Raw genomic sequence first — 19,053 nt, 5'->3', positions numbered from 1 at the left:
GCCAGCCTAGAGCGAGTATGGAGAGGGCGCCTGGGAGCGATATCGTCGATGGCTGCAGAGAGTCGGCCGTGCCAGTCCTCCACAAGCTCATCCAATGATCCGCCAGGGGGCCTCGGATCCCGAAGAGCCATCTGAAATCGCATTGGGTCCATTTGGCTCCTTGGGCGAGCCAAAATCTGCTCGCCGCCTAAACAGAGTTGGGGTGGAACATTCAGACGAGCCTTCAGGGCATGGTGGTCTGACCATGGTACCGCATCAGCAGTAATTCGGTCCACCGTCAACCCAGCCGCGAAGATCAAGTTGAGCGTGTGACCAGCCTGGTGCGTGGGGGCCGTTACAAGTTGGGAGAGTCCCAGTGCCGCAATGGATGACACTAGGTCCGTAGCCCGACTAGAGGTCGTGTCCTCAGCATGGACATTGAAATCACCAATGACTAACAGCCTTGGGTGCTCCAATGCCCAGCCTGATACGGCCTCCAATAGGGACGACAGGCTACTGGCCGGTGCGTTAGGCGGTCGGTACACCAGCCAGATCGCCAAACTCTCCGCAGCCTCCAGCCTCAGGCCAACACACTCCAAGCCCGTGATCTCCACGGCAGGGAGTGCCCTAAAGGAGTAAACCTCCCGAATGAAAATAGCCACTCCTCCCCCCTGCCCCCGAGTCCGTGATTGGTGAAGGACCGAGAACCCTGGTGGGGCCAGCTGGGAGAGAGCCACAGTCTCCCCATCCCGCACCCAGGTCTCAGTCAAGCACGCCAGGTCAACCCATTGTTCCAATATAAAGTCCTGAAGGACTGTAGTCTTGTTGTTAATGGACCTGGCGTTGCACAACACCAATGTCGGAGGGGGGTTATTAATCCTGGCCCCACTGCCGACTACGCTTGGGATGAGTCGCAGGCTGGAAGGACGCCGAGTGGATCTGTTTCTCCGCATCCTTCCCTTGATGTTCCGCCTGGACCCACCGCCATACCTTCCCCTCCCCACGAGCACCGGAATTTGGTGGCCAGACATTGCTACCTAGATTTAGTTTCTTCTGTAGCCTATGTTGAGACGATTGCCTCCTGTCAGAACCTTTCCTGCCTCTCCTCCCTAACTAACACATACTTATAAACAGGGCTTTTTTTTGTAGAAAAAGCCCAGTCGGAACTCATTAGCATAATAGGCCACACCCAACAGCAGAACCTCATTAGCATATTAGGCCACACACCTGACAGCACAGCTCATTAGCATATTAGGCCACACACCCCATGTTACCAGACATCTGGTCATCCAGCCACACCCACCTTTTGCTTCTTATTCTGTTTACCTTGTTTGTTGTCAAAACCCAGGTATTTTTTTGTAGCAGGAACTCCTTTGCATGTTAGGCCACACACCCCTAATGTAGCCAATCCTAATGAGTTTCTGCTGTTGGGTGTGGCATGTTATGCTAATGAGTTCCTGCCGGGTGTGGCCGATTCGGGAGCCAGCCGGAACTCCGTTCCTGTGCGTTCCTGCCCAAAAATAGCCCTGCTTATAAAGTTTGTCCATATGCTCATAGCTATATAAATTCCAGGGTATTTAGCTAGCCTAGTGTAGTGGTTAAGAGTGGTGGACTCTGATCCCGGGGAACTAGGGTTGTTGTGGAAGAGGAGGGGAAGGCAATTGTAAGCTGCTTTGAATCTCCTTAGGGTAGAGAAAAGCAGGGTATTAAAAACAACACTGCTTCTTTGTCTTAAAAAGCACACAATGGAAACACTTTGCTAACATTAAACAGGTTTGGGACAGAATCTAAATCTAACTAATCAAATAAATAAATCCCCACATTTTTACCATCACTTTGTTTACTGTTGCAGGAATGTATGTGTAGTCTTCAGGAATAGTAGTCTCAGTTTAGGAATAGTACCATGCTGAGTAAATAGGTTGTATTCAACCACCATGCTCAGCTAAAGGCAGTGCACTCTTTCAACACAAGGCACTTTCCACGAGTTCAAAGTGTATCCTGCCAATGCAAGAGGCTCTTAAGTTGACAGGACCCTTGTGTTGATGGATAGAGATGGGCACAGACTGGCTCACAAACTAAAGTTTGTGATGAATTTTGGCGGGTCCGTGCTTTGCGAAGTCAAGTTCATGATAGGTCAACCAGCACAAATTTCCCACAAACTTTGAAGCTGTTTGTGGAGGCTGGTTGGGGTTCATGAGTGGATACATTTCCAGACAGTCTCTGCTCAATCAAGATGTTTATCAAACTCCAAAGGGGGGGGGCAGAAATTTCCCTGTGAGTTGGTGTCACTGGCTTGTTTCTGAGCTGTTCCATCAAATCCTGTAACTGCAGCAATGCAAGAAAAAGAGGATTAATGTCAAACCACAGAATCCCTGCAGTACAAACTGAAGGGGTGGACAGTTTTTTCAAGCTCAGTACAACCAGTTCAGTGTACAAAATGCTCAGCACAATCCAGTACTACCATGGCTATGCAAGCTTAAAAGGACTCGATCTCATGTCCAAATCCAAATAAAACTTTATTTCGGTACAAGTTCACCTCCAAGAATCAGCAAATAATAAAAGGGAAAACACATGCAATGTGACAAGCACAAGACAATGAACACAAATTAAGAGGTGGGACAAAGAACGTAATACCCTCCTTGAACAGATAAACAAAATTACTGGGATTCAGCGAGCCATTTGGTTATGGCAAAATTTGGCAACTTTGTAAGTTAACTCCTGGGAGGAGTCAGCAAGGAGGAGAGAGACATAAAGTTGTTCAGATCTTCCCGGTATAGTTGAGAGAATTGGAGCAGTACACTGAATTGTCAGATGTCATTATAGAATGGGCAGTGTAGCAGAACATGCTCAACAGATTCTACTTTCCCTGTATGACAAGGGCAAAGCCATTGAGGTAGTGGGACATGATGGTATCTGCCTCCCAGAAGGGCTGAAGGTAGAGCATTAAAGCATGCCAGGGTAAACATTCTCTGATATTTTAAGATCTCAAGGGATGCAATCTGCTGGTTAAAAACATTTGGTGTGTTGCAAAATAACTGGATATTTCTATATCAGAGCCGTGTCTGATTATAGGTCATTATCCCAGAACCTCTATTTAATTGTTTCTTTTGTTTTTTGATACCCAAGATGCAGTAAAACTTGGGGGAAAGGCCATGCTCCTGGAGTTTCCCTCAGCTGCTCTTAGCTAGGTTGAGTAGTGGCTGTCAGCAAAGATCAAGGGTACTAGACCCACTGGATTGAAGATGAGTTTTAGCCAGTGGATGAATGTGTGTAGCCATATATGTGCCTCCAAGGAGATCGGCTCAGCCTCTAGTCAGAGAAGGGCTTTTGGAATACATCATGGGACTCCGAAGTTTGTTCATAGGAGCTTAGATTGTACTAGGAACCATACAAAAGCTCAGTAACAACCTTTCCTTGGAAAACCTTGATCAATCTCAAAGCACACTGTCATAAGAAATCTAAGCTGGGGGGAGGATTCTGCAAGCTCTGTGCAAGAAAATGGAAACACAAAGGAACACCAGCAAAGGGAAGGAACCCTCTTGAAACTGACAAGAGTAATTTGAAACTGACAAGAGCAGAGGAGATACTTGGAGGGAGGACCTCCTGAACCTGAGCCTGTCATTTCCCCAGAAAGCACTTTCCTAGGGGCACCTTCTTTGGGGGGCCGTAACTCGGATTCCATAAATCCAATCCTCACCAAACTTGGAGGGCAGGTAGAGAAGAGTCAGCTAAAGACCCTTGTAAGTTTGATGTCTCTAGCATGCCAGGGAGCCATGCTACCAGGTCACAAACTTCACAAACTGAACTGGTTAATTTGACACCTAAAAGTTTGTGATGGTTGTCTTGCCACAAACCATGAACTGAACCACATTTTCCTAGTTTGTGCCCATCCCCATTGATGGAACACAACAAGTGCTTACAGAATATGGCACCCTTACCTGATTGGGATGGTTGAATACATCCCAATTTAAACAAGTGTGTTCATTCATACATTCATTTTGTCAAGTTTGGAAAAAAAAGAAAAGATATGTTATTGTATGACCTGTTTAGTCTCAATACAACTGTATGAAAGCTGGTCAATCAGAAATTTGATGAACATGTTATATGACTTGTAGTCAAAATGTTAAAACTAATATTTAAATTTTTACCTAAATATTGATTCTGATAAGCAAGACAGAGTATCTCCAATAATTTGTCATTCTGTATATTTACAGTATACAACATCCTGTTCTGTGTTTGTCAAGGAACTGAATAGAAATGTCATTTTATCCAACTCAAGAAATAGAATTGGAGTTATCATATAACCCATGTACTGTTAAAAAAAGCAAAACAAAGTAGGAAACCAAACCAGTACCTCTTTTCCAACAACTGACATACAAGTAATAAAACACTGTAGAGAAGGAAAACAGTAAGGCAAATTGATTAAACATATTTGGGGAAGTATATAAGTATTTTTACATATACTTCATAGAATTAACGTTGTTTTTCTGGTAGTGATCATCTGAAACATAGATTAGATTTATGAGAAGAGAATGATCCTGTCTGAGAAGATACCAGATTATTGCAGAGTTCAAACTGCTTATTGAGTTCGTACCAGGTAAACCTAGGTGTCAGACTGGCCAGAAGGAGTTTTGTTAGGTTTTTAAGTAAGGGCATGAGAGGGCAACCATCTGTACTGATCATGGCATTTATGTCTTCTCCTTGTCAAATGAAAGATTTAGCACCTAAAATAGCATTGAAGGTGCAAAGATCTTTCTAACACAGCAGGTATTGCGAAATTAAAGGGAAAATAAGTTTTTGAAAACCATGAAAAGGTTTATGATAATACTAAATACATATAATTATGAAGTCAGAATTGTTGAAAGAGTAAGTGCTTAAGTATACGTGTTTTAAAATAACACCTTTGTATCAGTTTGTTTGGCCATAGCAAAACATGTCAACAGAATAACAGTTAAATATGAAAATAACATTTACTAGGTGAGAGACAATGAAATACACACAAAGCTATTTTACAGAGTAAAAACAGTCCTATATCAAGATGCTCAGTGGCAAGCATCTTTCCTTATATATAAAAGTATCTTCAAATTGCAACGTTCTATGCATGCCAAAATCCATTGGCTGCCTGAACTGCCACTCAGAAGGTGCTGGCTGCATTGGCTGCCTGCGTTGTGGAGTCCTGCCCACAGAAGACTTTTTTTTTAAAGTTGTGAGCGAGCAACTTGGGTACTGCATAAGTTAGATTGCTCTGGAGCAATCTTTCCTGGCCTAAGACAAAAATGTGTGAGCTTGAGCCTAAACAACTGTGAGCTAGCTCACACTAACTCAGCTTAGAGGGAACACTGCTCAAGAGTACTCTATGTGCCCCATTCCACAACTGCAGGATGAATAGGAGACTTGTGGCACCTCCACTACTAACAAAATATTATTCCAGCATTAACTTTCATCCACGCCAATATTACACATCTGAGTGCTTTCCCTGTGAGGGGCTGTGTAAAGGCGCCTTCACACTCCTGGATATGCACTGGCCGGAGACAGGCCTGTAACCTACGCCTCACATCTTTTTAGAGCTCATTGTCTTGCTTTTACAACGGACTTTCTGACTAGTCACGAGTATAATGCACAATATTTTTCGAAGTATCTGTTATTGCTTTGCAGATGTCACGGTGCAAGAGCATTGCCACTATGCAAGAAATCTCATTTGCTATTGGCCAGAAGAACACCAGTTTCCATTGGTTGGACTACTGCTTTGAGTCTTAGACAAATTGCTTTAGAAATCTTTATTTCAAAAGGATTCATAAATAAAACTGTGAAGCATGTAGTAATAGTAAGGGATGTCTTCCTCTGTCTCCTACCACAAATACAATGACAAAGATTGAAGAGCACTTCATTGTACTATCTATTTATCAAATTCTCAATAGTCCCCTATGTGTAGATATTTAAATCCGCGGATAGGGGGCATGTTTACCCCAAACAAGTTTTTCTGCAGACTTGTGTGACCCTTTACGTATGCAGAAAAATCTGAAAACTTAAAAAAAAACATTGAGGGGGTTTTAAATCCCCCCCAAAATAAAAAGCGTTGTATGTGCATGCACAGACAATGCAACTTACCATTGAGGACCTGCTGCTCTTGTGGAGCCGATCCAGGCCAAGCTGCAGGGGCAGGAAATGCTGGGAGCCACTTTAGTCCCAGTCAAACCAGCAGGGAATGCCAGGAGAGGCTTCAGGCTCAGCTGCAGCAGCAGGAAACACTGGGAGCCACTCCCGGCCTCGCCATGGTGGTAGGGAATGCTGGGAGAGGCTCCAGGCCCAGCTGTGGCAGTGCAGAACACCAGCAGAGGCTCCGGGCAAAGCCACAACAGCAGGGAATTCTGGGAGAGACTCCGGGCCTGGCTGCGGCAGACACCAGGAGTTGCTCTGGACCTGGCCACCACTGGTAGCTGCTCCAGGCTTGGAGCAGCTCCCAGGCACTGCCACCACTGCCAGAATCAAATGTAGGGAAAAAGAGGGAGGGAGAATGAAGGGATTGGCTTGGGGGAGAGAAAGGAAAAGATGGGGGGGTATTGGTTTGGGAGAGAGAGAGAAAGACAAAGAAGGAAGGATTGGCTTAGTAGAGGGTTGGAAAGAAAAAGAAGGGGGGGGTGGCTTGGGGAGAGAAAGAAAAAGGAAGATAAGGAAGAGAGAAGAAGGCAAAGGTAAGGGAATGCCCCCTCCCCACAAGTTTCTTGCAGGTCCCCACTTGTATCTCTATAGTGGACAAGAGTTTTTTCAAAAAAATTAATCAAACTTGGTCATATCTTGTAATTTTTCAGCCCATACTGAAACTTAATAATTACTCAACAAAGTGCTAATTTTACATACAGCATCTGTGTACAAACATATCTGATATAGAGTTTCATTCCTGAAATATCCACATGATTGGATCAAATTATATATTTTATAGAGCCAGATGCTGGTACTAGTGCAATTAAATTGAGATTGTTCATGTAAATAAAGGTTTGATAGCCTCGTTTCTGGCAAAAGTTAGACAGAAGAGAATAAACCTAACCTGGGAGCAGATTTGTTTTTGTTTGCATTTTGATGGAAGACATGCTCCTAAATACTCCCAGGAGAGATTTTATTGTGGTGAAAAAAAATCCCATTTCACTCTCTATGAACCCAAAGTTCTGTTCCTTATGCTATCTATGCATACAGTTTTGTTTCTAAAAGTTTCAGTATTAGTGCTGTGGCCTATCCCATGTATTTAATTTCGCAAAGAAAAATCATCCCATATTTGATCTGCTCATTTCTATGAGTGATGATTGTCATAAACCCATTCTGGGTCTGTATCTGCTTACATGTCGGACAGGGGCATAGACATTCTAATTTCTGGGGTGGGGTGGGGCTGGGCCAGAAGCATTGCTATGCTAGGTCCTTAAAAGAACCAGGGCCCAGTGACATCATAAGAAGGAGCCAGTGACATCACAGGCCATTGTCACTATCTATGGATGTGGAGCCATGTGGGGTTTAGGAAGGGGCTCCCTAAAAATTTAGGGGGGGATGGGAACCCCTGGGAACCCCCTAGCCATGCCCCTGGGCTGGGCTACACCCAGGAAAAGGTGGGCGTTGTCCAGTGGTTACAGTGCTATCTCAGTGATCTCCTACTGTGTCCTTTTTTAAAAATTCATTTTTAGAATAGTCACTCTGCAAATATACATACCATGTGCATAGGACAAACAAACGGTTACAAATTTGACAGTAAGAAAGGCAACACAGAAAAGCACATAGGGGGACATTTTAATAGTTTTCCTGGACATTCATTAACAGGAGTTTTATTTCTGCCTTATTCATAAGGGTGATTTTATACTGAAATTTACTAAATTATGGCATCACAGATGCCTTTGTTTGGTAAGTGCATGGCTGAAGTCTCTGACCCGCAGCAGAATACCAAACAGTTGTTGTGCACTCAATTTCTGAGCAATGTGTAGAGTTCAGAGTAGCAGCATCGTCTTCTCACTTCCAACTCATATCCTACAAGTGAGTACATTTTGAGGCAATTCAGAACAGTATCCATAGCCAGGACCACAGCCGAAGCGAAGCCCTGCTAGCAAAAAGGCTGGGTGGTGCACAGAGTCCTGGCCCACCAAAAACCCAATCCGCAGCCCAGAGAGTTGGTTAAAAAAAGGAGAGGTGGGCTGTGTATAAATGTGGGCTGTCTTCAGAGGAACCCACAACAGAAGCAAAGCCCCACAACAGAAAGGCTGGTTGGTACACAGAGCCCTGGCCCAGCAAACACATCCCAGCCCAGAGAACGGATTTTTAAAAAAAGGATGGGGGTAGAAATACAGTTCAGAGGAACCCACATCAGAAGTAAAGCCCCACAGCTCAACGTGAGCAGAACGGTTGAGTGGCACACATGGAGCAAAGAGCAATCCCCTGCATAGCAAAGCTGATCAACTTTCTTCTGTCTCTTTCTATTCCACTCTTCTCCAACTCACTCCAAAACTCAATAAAGGAGGGTTGGGCTGCAGCTTGAAAATTATATAGTTTTCAGATCCCATAGAGCTGAATAGGAGCTCAGTTATTGGCAGCCAGCAGTGCCTTTCAGGCTTTGGAGGGTCCATATTGGTGTTTCCAAGGCTGGAGATAATTCCACCCCCACCATTGTCTTGGAATTTGATTGATCAACACTGGGTTTTCTGGGAAATCTTTGTGATGCAAGGCTTCCACAAACATCACCTTACGACCCTTTAACTGGCCCAAGTTTGTCACAAATTTTGTTTAGTGCGCTGGTTTGTGCCCATCCCTGTTCCAGAGTCTTCTGACTTTAACAAAAATGGCCCAGAGCTGCTAACATGCAGTGAAATCTTACCTGAAAGAGGGGAAATCATCTTGTCAGTAAAAACTTAAACTGACAACTAACTTTTGTTAATAGGAGGTAGGCAGAACCTAGAATTATTTAATTCTGAAATGGTGTGATTTAGATTACACTTTCATCATCCATGCCAGAGACTGATTCAATTCAGTTTTCTACAATAGCTCTTCAAATGATTAGATAAACTGCTGTGAAGTTGCGGTCACACATTCCAGTTGGTGCGGAGGGGAAGCTAGCCTATTTCTTCCAGAGGAATTTGACTTGCAGTTGCAAGATCACACATCCTTTGTTTCCCATGTGCATAAACAAGGAATCGCACCTCTGGACTGAGGGTTCCCCATGGAGTGTGTGTTTATGCACATACTGCTCAGTGGGGGGGGGGAACGGCACCCAGTTGGGACGGAATGATCAGACCATCCCAACAGCATGAGAGCGTGCTTGAGTGATCAGACAGCGGAAAGTCCATCCATGGCCCATCGGAACCAGTTAGAGCTGGACTTTCCCCAGTGTCTTTTACCTCCACTTCTGTGGCAGAGCAGCACGGGTTGCCAATGACTTTGGGAACTTTCCCAGATGTTGCTGTCTGATCATGCCCCATGTCTGATCATGCATTCACAGGCATGTTGGATCTTAAGGTGCATATGATCGCAGCCTGAATCTTCTTTTTTTATGATTATGGGTAAACATGCAAAGCTGTCATGAAAAGTTAGTGTGGTTTGATGAGGGTGCTCACTGTAGGGATATACCTTGCATACCAAGGTGAAATTTGTTTGCCTTTCATTCAATTAATATTACATTGTTAGTTGTATATGTAACAGCACTCACCTGGGAATTTACTGTCTGGACAGATTTCTATAGTAATCTCTATTAATTGAATCATTTGAAATTAATCTTTATTTTCATTGACTTGAGTTATATATCATACGTGTACCCCACATTTACCTCTGGCTACTCAAAGTAGTTTTTTTAATTTTGTGGGTTTTAAAGACAAGAGACATTCAGAGGTGATTTGCCATTGCCTGCCTCAGCGTCACAACCTTGGTAATCCTTGGAGATCTCCCATCCAAAAACTACCCAGGGACAATCCTGCTTAGTTTCAGAGATCTGACATGATCAAGCTAGCCTGGGCTATCCAGGTTAGGGCTTATACACAGGATCAATTCATTCTGTCCTTGGAGTAAATTTTATGAGATGGGTTGGAGTGAGAGTTAGTAAATTTGTAAGTGCAGATTCAAACTTCTTTCTAATCCAAATTGATTGTGCCTTCTACTATATCATACTGGTCAAAATTGTTTAAGTTTAAACCTTAAGGTCTCATTCTTTACTTTTTACTATTGGCTTTATACATTAGTTTGTATTATGGATGTATAATTTAATACACAATTTATACATTTTATATGCACAGTGCACATCATTTCTACATAACGATGTGAAAAGAACATTCATGAAAAAATGGTGTGAGGAAACAGAAAATGGGACAAAGATAAATAATTAGGGGATCAGCAGAAGGGAGAACTCAAACCAGATTTTCAGGTTAAAAAAAAAGGGCTTACAAATTTGAAATCAGCCGTACCCGACAACACCAACAATCCTAACAGAAGCATGTGGCAGAAGGAGAAAGCTGTGTGGCAAAAAGGCCAGTTTGCATGGGAAGCTGGTGCATGAATAAACCCACTTTATAGTCTCAGTCCATCTTCACATTGTGGCCGTTATAGAATCTCTTAATTTGCATGTGTGAAATACTGCTCCAGGGTTCATCATCACAGAGTTTTCACACTTTCCTTGTAAATACTGCTAACAGAAGTTTCCACTTAGTAAGGCCAGTTTTGCAAGTTCAGCTCTGAATTTGCTGTGCTCGATGCAGTATTTACTTATCCCTAGTTTCATATTATGTAACTAAGATCCTACTCTAGACCAAAACAAGCAATGCTTTGCCTGGACCCCATAGTTTGGAAATCAGAAAATACCCTTAGGGATGAAAAACCATTAAGGTCAAGTCTATTTCAAATACCTGTAAGAGCTAAAATGAATTGGTGTAAACACTAACCTCTTGTAGCCTCAGTCCTGAGCTTGAATTTTGAATGGCAGTTCAACAGTCCTTACGAGCACTTCATATTTGAGTGTAATTGCTCTTAAATTAAATTATTACAAGTAAAGTGGAAAATGTTACCTAAACTACAACTGCACATAAAATACAAACTATATATAAAGTGGCAAGTTAGTAATTAAACCACAAGAATAAATGGAAATTTTACCATGATTTTCAAGAGGCAGATAATCTAAGTATCTTATTTTATAACATATACTGATTGATGGCCAGACTAGATACCTTCTTTTTGTTCAGGCTTCTAAACAATTTATTCAAAGCTATTTCAAGTCAAGTCAAGTCAGCCTTTATTGGCATAAAATATCAGTACCATTTATACATTTTAAAACCAGTTGAAAGCACACATATAAAAGTCTAAAAGAACCTTAGACGCAGCTTTAAAGCCAAGGAGAGAAACTTAGCCACCTTCTCTGTAATGTCCGGGCTGAGATCACTTAAAAGTCTATGCACCTTAAGTGCATACTGGTTAAAAGAGAATATAAATGTGTGATCCTTAGGTCCGTGTACAGGATTACAGTTAGCTGTACATTTTCTGTATGACATTTACCATCTAAGTGCCATCATTAACAGTAGTCCTAAACTGAGGATATAGCTACTAAGGATAAGAGATGAGTAAAAATATAGTATGAAGTATAAAATATTATATAATAATGAATCTAATGCATAAATTAAGTATATCTTACTGAATTTTAAAAGTAAAGTCCTTTTATGCTCTTAAATTAAATTATTACAAGTAAAGTGGAAAATGTTACCTAAACTACAACTGCACATAAACTACAAACTATATATAAAGTGGCAAGTTAGTAATTAAACCACAAGAATAAATGGAAATGTTACCATGATTTTCAAGAAGCAGATAATCTAAGTATCTTATTTTATAAAACTGCATATCCTGATTGATGGCCAGACTAGATACCTTGGATATATGCTGACCAGTTTGAGAGGTTAAGTTCGGAAAGCATGTGATTTCAAAGCTATTTAACACTTTTAATTTGGGGAGGACTGCTTTTGGTTGATGGGGAACCAACCGGGATACAATCTTTGTTACACCGGGTAGAGGTTTGGCTAGTACAAATAAATGTGTGGAATTTGGTTCCTAAATACCTGATGCTTCTTGACCTTTATTGCCTCCTTAGGGATGGCAGTTCCCCACTAGTGAGATTGTTTGAGTGTTCCATAGCAACGTGTGCCAAAATTAGGAATAAGTCAGGGACATTCTCAGACTATGAGTGAGATAAGCAAACAATATAGACATATCATTAGAATGCTGAGGGCCAAACTAAACATTACATGCTACACAAGTTCAGCATGGGGACTCACAGATGTATTGCAGGTGCAAGTTCTTGGTGGTAATTCTGTTTAGAAGCACTGTGGCAGCCTGAGTCACCTCATGACCAGAGCACAAGGTAAGGAGGGGCCCCTGCCTTCACCTGAGCCATTTCCCCAACTCTGAATAGTATCCAAATAAGGACCCCCGGTGCTATTTGGAGTTGGAAAACAATAGTGAGGGGGGAGAGCAAGAGCCCCTCAACCCCCATCACTACAGTACTGATATGAATCAGGCACCTGAGGAGCATGTGGATCTCAATCAGCCCCACCTTCAATAACCTCTGCCCCATATTCATTTGCATGTCAGACTCTCTGACCAGGATCGGGCTCAGGTGAATCTGGTTGCAAGGTCCAATTGTTGCCTGTGACCAGGTGTTCCAAGAAGTGGTTAAAAATGAAGGCTTTTCTTACCTTATTTGTCAAACGTTAGACCTGGAGCTGGGTATGCTACTGGGTGCTAATGTTTTTCCATTGGGGTGAAACCCTGAACCTCTGCTAGAGGGATTGAGATTTGTGATCGGCCTTGCTGGACTGCTGAAAGCAGACTGTTTCTTTATGCTGCAAGAAATGCTGTGGACACTGGTATGATGATATCCAAAGTAACTAGCTAGAGATATTAAAAATCTTTTTTGTTTTATGCACAGTGTGCTGGTATTGCCTTGCACCTCAAAAATAAAATGTTTAGTTACATACCGGTGTGGTGTGTTTCAGTCTGGGGGTTTGCAGAAGGCTTTTTCTAGCCTTTGTGGCCCTACCAATAGTAATTGTGTGGAACTCCCGACTCTGGAGAGAGTTTGGGTTTGTGCTCAAAGACCTAAAGGATGCAAGGTTGACCTGTCCTCGACGAAGCAGGTCTGGTGGCAGCCTATCGTGGATAAGGAGCAAGAAGAACTTGCCTCCTGATTTTGTTAACCTTAATCAGAGTGCCCTGCCTGTCAGTCCTCCAGCCCAACCTGCTGCTGGGTTGGCAATAGAGTGGCTGAGGCCTGGGGTGGTACTGCCTGGCCGTGGCACTACAGTATGTAATTGCCAGTGAGAACTTGCCACTACAGTGATAACTTCGTGTAAATTATAATGTCTAGTTTGGCCCTGAGGAGCTCGTTTGAGGTCAGGGAAGGCCAGGTGAACATCAGTGCAGTTTAATGACTGGGCCATGAGATACAGCCAAAGACAGCTATCAGCTCCACTGTCTCTGGATCCTGATGGTGTGGACTGAGGATTCAAGGATTTGCTATCTTACAGTGCTGCACGCCAAACAGAAAGGAGAAAAGAAAGAAAATGAGAAATAGCTCTTTGAGAACAAACAGGACCATGGATAAACCAAAACCCCAGTGAAGAAAATCTGTATCTGTAAAATAAATTTACCTGTAAATCTGGTGTGGTATTGTCCTGTATCTTGAAACCTGAAGGGAAAAAAAGACAGAAGTTAATAGTCATAGTACTGTTACCCCGTTTACAAATATAGTGTGTAACATAAATATTCAAATTGGGATTTTTTAAAAGAAAGCTAAAATCTTACAAAAGTATTGGTAACTGTTACATTGGAACTAGTGTTTTAATTACAATTATTATTGTTTCAGAGCCACCTGTCCCTATTGCGCCACCTCAGCTGTCCTCTGTTGGTGCAACCTACTTATGGATACAGTTGAATGCAAATTCTATCAATGGAGATGGACCCATTATAGAAAGAGAAGTAGAATATCGCACTTCAAGTGGAAGCTGGTATGACATACAACCTGTTGACTCCACAAGCTATAAAATTGGACATCTGGATCCTGACACCGAATATGAAATTAGTGTGCTGCTCACTAGACCAGGTGAAGGAGGCACTGGATCTCCTGGTCCAGCTCTTAAAACAAGAACAAAATGTGCTGGTGAGTAATCTTGTTTAAAACAGATAACTTTACTACTCATTCCTGGGGTAACACTACATAAAGGTAAAGGTTTCCCTTGCTTGAAAGCTAGTCGAATCCAACTCTAGGGGGCGGTGCTTATCTCCGTTTCCAAGCTGAAGAGCCAGCGCTGTCCAAAGACATTTCTGTGGTTATGTGGCCGGCATGACTAAATGCTGAGGCACATGGAACCTTCCCACCAAAGTGGTACCTATTTATCTACTTGCAATTTCTTGCTTTCGAACTGCTAGGTTGGCAGGAGCTGGTGCCACAGACAGGAGCTCACTCCATCATGCAGCACTCAGGTCTCAAACTGCAGAGCTACCGATCTTCCAGTCTGCAGCTCAGCGTCTTAACCTCTGAGCCACCGTGGCCCCTAGAACACTACATAGTATACCATATATGTATGGTGTGTGTGTGTACCTGGAAATCATGGTTGACTTCTGGTGACCCCTAGTGGGGCTTGGACATTTCAGAGAGGTGGCTTACTATTGCCTGCCTCTGCGTCCCGAGCCCTGGTATTTCTTGGAGGTCTCCCATCCAAGTGCTTGCCAGGGTCAGCCCTGCTGAGGTTCCGAGATCTGACGAGATTGGGCTTTCCTGGACTATCCAAGTCAGGGCAGTATATTTTTAAAACATAGGATGGTTTTTGGTTTAAAGCATTAGAATTGGTAATCAGTAACCTTGAGACCTGACTGCCGCATGCATGGTCATGCTACAAATAAGCATTTTTAAGACATTTTAAGACACTGATTTCAATTAGAATTAAGCCTAACTCCGCTGCTGAAATCAATTAGAAGTTAAAAGTCTTAACTTTGCTAGGACATGCTGATTGTAAGATTCTTCATCTGTATTGTCAATTGTTCAAATCTTTTATTTGTTTGCTCAAATATAGTATGACTTTAAAAATACATATTTGTTGTATATACAGTATACTCTTCAAATTTCTTGGGATCATTATACTGTTGTAATTTGTTCTTTGTTGTAGTTTGTATGTCTAGTCTTCTGGTACCCACGTCATGGCTCGTGTAAAGCCACATCCACCATCCACAAAAGAGAACAGATGGCTATTGTATGCCCTGTGTGCTGCTTGACGCCTAAGTGCTGTCAAGTCACAGCCGACTTACGGCGACCCCGTGAGGCCGGCTCTGCTTAGCTTCCAAGTTCTGACAAAATCAAGTTATCCCGAGCTATTCAGGTCAGGCTGCTTTAGATCACTTTTAGGTCACCATTACACAAAAACAGAGCTACATATAGCAGGAACGGACAGACTAGTGGCTAACTGTTCTATTCCCACTTTACCTTATCTTGCTGAGGAATTTGATGGGCTGCAATATGACTGACCCAACAATCTGAACTATGTATCCAACAAATCTCAAATAGAGTTCTCCTTGCAGGAAATGGTTTTCCTACTGCAGTAGTCTGCAGTCCCCAACAAGCAGGTGCTGATGAGGTCAGAGGATCCTCAGAAACAGCCAAGGATTACTGCAGAAGACTTGAAGAGGGAACTGGTGGAAATTTCCCCTTCCTTTCATTAGCAGAAGTGGATCCGAGCCAATTATAGGTTAATACAATTCAAACCACGTTTTGCAGTCATGTGCATGAGTGCACAGTCAAGTTATTTCAGAGACTTTCTCTTTCCTTTAGCCTCCTGACTGAAAGCTAGAAACAAAAACCACCCAGTACTCTTGACACTTTCTGTGTATACATTGCTGCTGTGCAATGCCGGGGCCATTAATAACAAGATCGCGACACTGCAAAATTATATTGCAGCACGTGATGTGGACCTGACATGCGTGACTGAGACCGGGACAAGGGTGGGCAAAATGGTCACCTTAAAAGAGCTGACCCCCACCAGGTTTCTCAGTCCTCCATCGGTCCTGAACTGAGGGATGGGTGGCGGCGGCTATACTCATCCAAGAGGATATTTCCTTCAGGGCACTCTCTGTTCCAAAGATCACTGGTATTGACTGCGTATGCCTGGTGTGGGACACTGAGAAGAGTTTGGATGTCTATCTGATGTACTGACCACCTAGCGCCCTAATGGATAGCCTACTGAGCCTGCTGGAGGCGGTAGCGGGCTGGGCCTTGGAGTTTCTGAGACTGATTGTACTGGGGGACTTCAGTGTCCATTCTGACACTGCTGCCTCTCTGCAGACTTCAGACCTCGTGTTCTCCATGGCAGCACTAGGACTTTCCCAGATTGTATTAGGTCCCACACGTCAAGCAGGCCACACACTGGATTTGATCTTTGGCATGGAGATGGACTTCCCACTACTATTTATTTTTTTAAATTTATTATTAGATTTATAGCCTGCCCTTCCCGCAAGCGGGCTCAGGGACTTCCCACTTTTTCAAATCATGTCCTTGCTGTCTCCTGATTGGCTCTTCTGGAGACTTCTGGAGACTTCCTGCTCCTGTAGAGCTTCCTGTTGCTCTTTGTTCCTTTTACAGCAGTTAGACTAGTTAGTTTAAGGTCCTCTCCTATGCTCTATAACAGTTCATTCTTCTTTAATAAACCTACTTATTTTTCTCTAAACAGTCAGTGCTTCACTTCCTTTGCATATTTAAACTCTGCCAACAGAAAACCCTACGAGGTCACCATAAGTGGATTGCAAGTTGCTAAAACTAAACATAAACCGGTACAGCTGCTTAGCATTGAAATGATGCAGTTCTCAAATAATGCACTGTAGAATTAAGAGAAAGGGGAGTACTTGAAGAGAAGAATCACTGCACCTTTTAAATTGCAGCGATAATTGTATGCTATAAGCTTGTTCCCTTAAGAAAAAGCAGACCACTCTGAGTCTCAAAGCAACATACTGGATTTTTAGTGATTTTAGTTCTCTGAAATGCTTGAAGTATGTTTTTGCCCAGCACAATGAGATTCCATTCTGTTGGAACAGCCCAGCACTGATAAATAAATGTATCTATAATTAGAATGCAAAGAAAATAAAGGCTATTCTCCAAAGGCAGCTGCAAAATTCTAACTGTTTTCACACACATTATGAAAGTACTTTACATTCTTTGGTATAAAAGATTATAAACTAGAGGATTGTGCATTTAGGGTTGTTGTTTTTCTACATTTTAATATAGGCTACTTGAACAATATTGTATCTCAGTCTTCCACAAAACTTTCATAACTTTCATGTCATGGCATAGTCCTTATTGACAGTGAAATATTCTTAGTTTCTCCAGGACTTACTTACTTATTAATTTATTTATTTATAGCATAGCATTTCTCTGCCACCTTTCCACCCAAATACAGTCCCAAGGTGGTAAACATTAAAACATTTCAAATTAAAACAGCATTTAACATAAAGTACATATAAAGTAATGCAATAAAAACATATAAACACACAGACACATTGCACCAAAACAAGGGAGGAGGGCCCATGAAAGTTATTGTGGGTATGCCGAACAAAACAAAAAAGTATTTACCTGCTGATGGAAGACAAGGATAGAGAGAAGCAGACAAATCTCCCTGGGGAGGGAGTTCATGAGTTTCAATGGCAAAAGAGAGAATGCCCTTCCTTGGGTTATCACCCATCTGGCCGCAGGTGGCAGGGGCACCTGAAGCCAGACCTCTAAAGATGATGAGTGGATGGATAAATTCATATGTGAGAAGATTAAGGGTATGCTTGCCCCAAGCCATAGAGGGCTTTAATGTTGAATCCCAGCATCTTCAATTGAACCTGGAAGCAAATCGGGAGCTAGTGTAGATGGAGCAAGACTGGAGTGATCTAGTCCCTACCCACTCCAGTCAAAACTCTGGCTGCACCATTTTGTACCAGCTCCAGCTTCTGGACAATCTTCAAGGGCAGCCCCCATGTAGAGTGCATTGCAGTAATCTGATCTAGATATATTTATTTGTATTTATTTATTATTTACATTTATATCTTGCCCATCCCGTGAGCGGGCTCAGGGCGGGTAACATCATTGAAATAAATACAATTTCAGTTTAAAACATTAAATATTAAAACACAATAAAACGTTATAACAAAACAATGGGTACAGCTTGGAAGAGCATTTGTCTATAAAATTCTGCCCTGATGGTACAATGAGTTAAAGGCCAGTTGTCGATGGTCAGTAAGCAGGTGACAAATGGGTGTCAGCAACTTCAGGGAGGCCATAGATGGGCTCCCACCTCAACCGAATGTCTGGTAGAACATCTCCATCTTGCAGGCCCTGTGGAATTTAAGAAGATCCTGCAGGGCCCTGATCTCAATAGGGAGCATGTTCCACCAGGCTTGGGCCAGGATAGAGAAAGCCCTGGCCCTGGTTGAGGCAAGACGGGCATCCTTTGGGCCAGGGACAACCAGGAGGTGTTGATCTTTCGAGCGTAACACTCTTCGAGGCGTATATGGGAAGATATGTTGGCTCCAGGCCATATAAGGCTTTGAAGGCCAAAACCAGCACCTTGAAGCGAATCCAGTACTCAACTGGCAACCAATGCAGTTGGCAGAGCACATGCCTAATGTGAGCCCGCACAGGTGTTGCCGTCAGGGCATGCTCCATTGTAGCAAGATCTTTCCTGCCCTGGAAGGACCATAGCTGGCTCACCAGACAAAGCTGGTGAAAGGTACCTCTGTCCACCACTGCCACTTGTTTATGCAAGAGGAAGCCTAGGTCCAGCAGCACCTCTCAAGCTACAAACCTGCTTGGGGGGGTGATTTCATCCAATTAGCATACTCATCATTATAGTTTAGGTAGTCTGGATTGTGACTGCAAGGGTACCCCTGTATGGGAACATAGTTTCTACTTTATTAAAAGAAAAACATCAGTGAGACTGACTTATCTAACTCCTCCTTTTTTGCATTTGGTGAGAAGGGGATATTGAACCACTAGATACTGGAAGAGTAGTAGAAAGATAGCACTGAAATGAAAATGTATTTTTT

The 19,053-nt window shown here is 42.8% G+C and overlaps 1 protein-coding gene across 1 annotated transcript in view; it reads left to right on the top strand.

Moving 5' to 3' along the window:
- Positions 1-19,053, top strand: part of PTPRM (protein tyrosine phosphatase, receptor type M) — a 509,160-nt gene that overhangs the window by 127,651 nt on the left and 362,456 nt on the right. Inside the window, exon 7 of the mRNA XM_015406598.1 lies at positions 13,847-14,140. Coding sequence (XP_015262084.1) covers positions 13,847-14,140 — 294 coding nt within the window. The remainder of the gene's footprint in view (positions 1-13,846; positions 14,141-19,053) is intronic.

Source organism: Gekko japonicus, unplaced genomic scaffold (assembly GCF_001447785.1).
Source record: "Gekko japonicus isolate JY-2015 unplaced genomic scaffold, Gekko_japonicus_V1.1 scaffold138, whole genome shotgun sequence".
Lineage (NCBI taxonomy): Eukaryota > Metazoa > Chordata > Lepidosauria > Squamata > Gekkonidae > Gekko > Gekko japonicus.
This window is presented reverse-complemented; position numbering and strand designations above follow the sequence as displayed.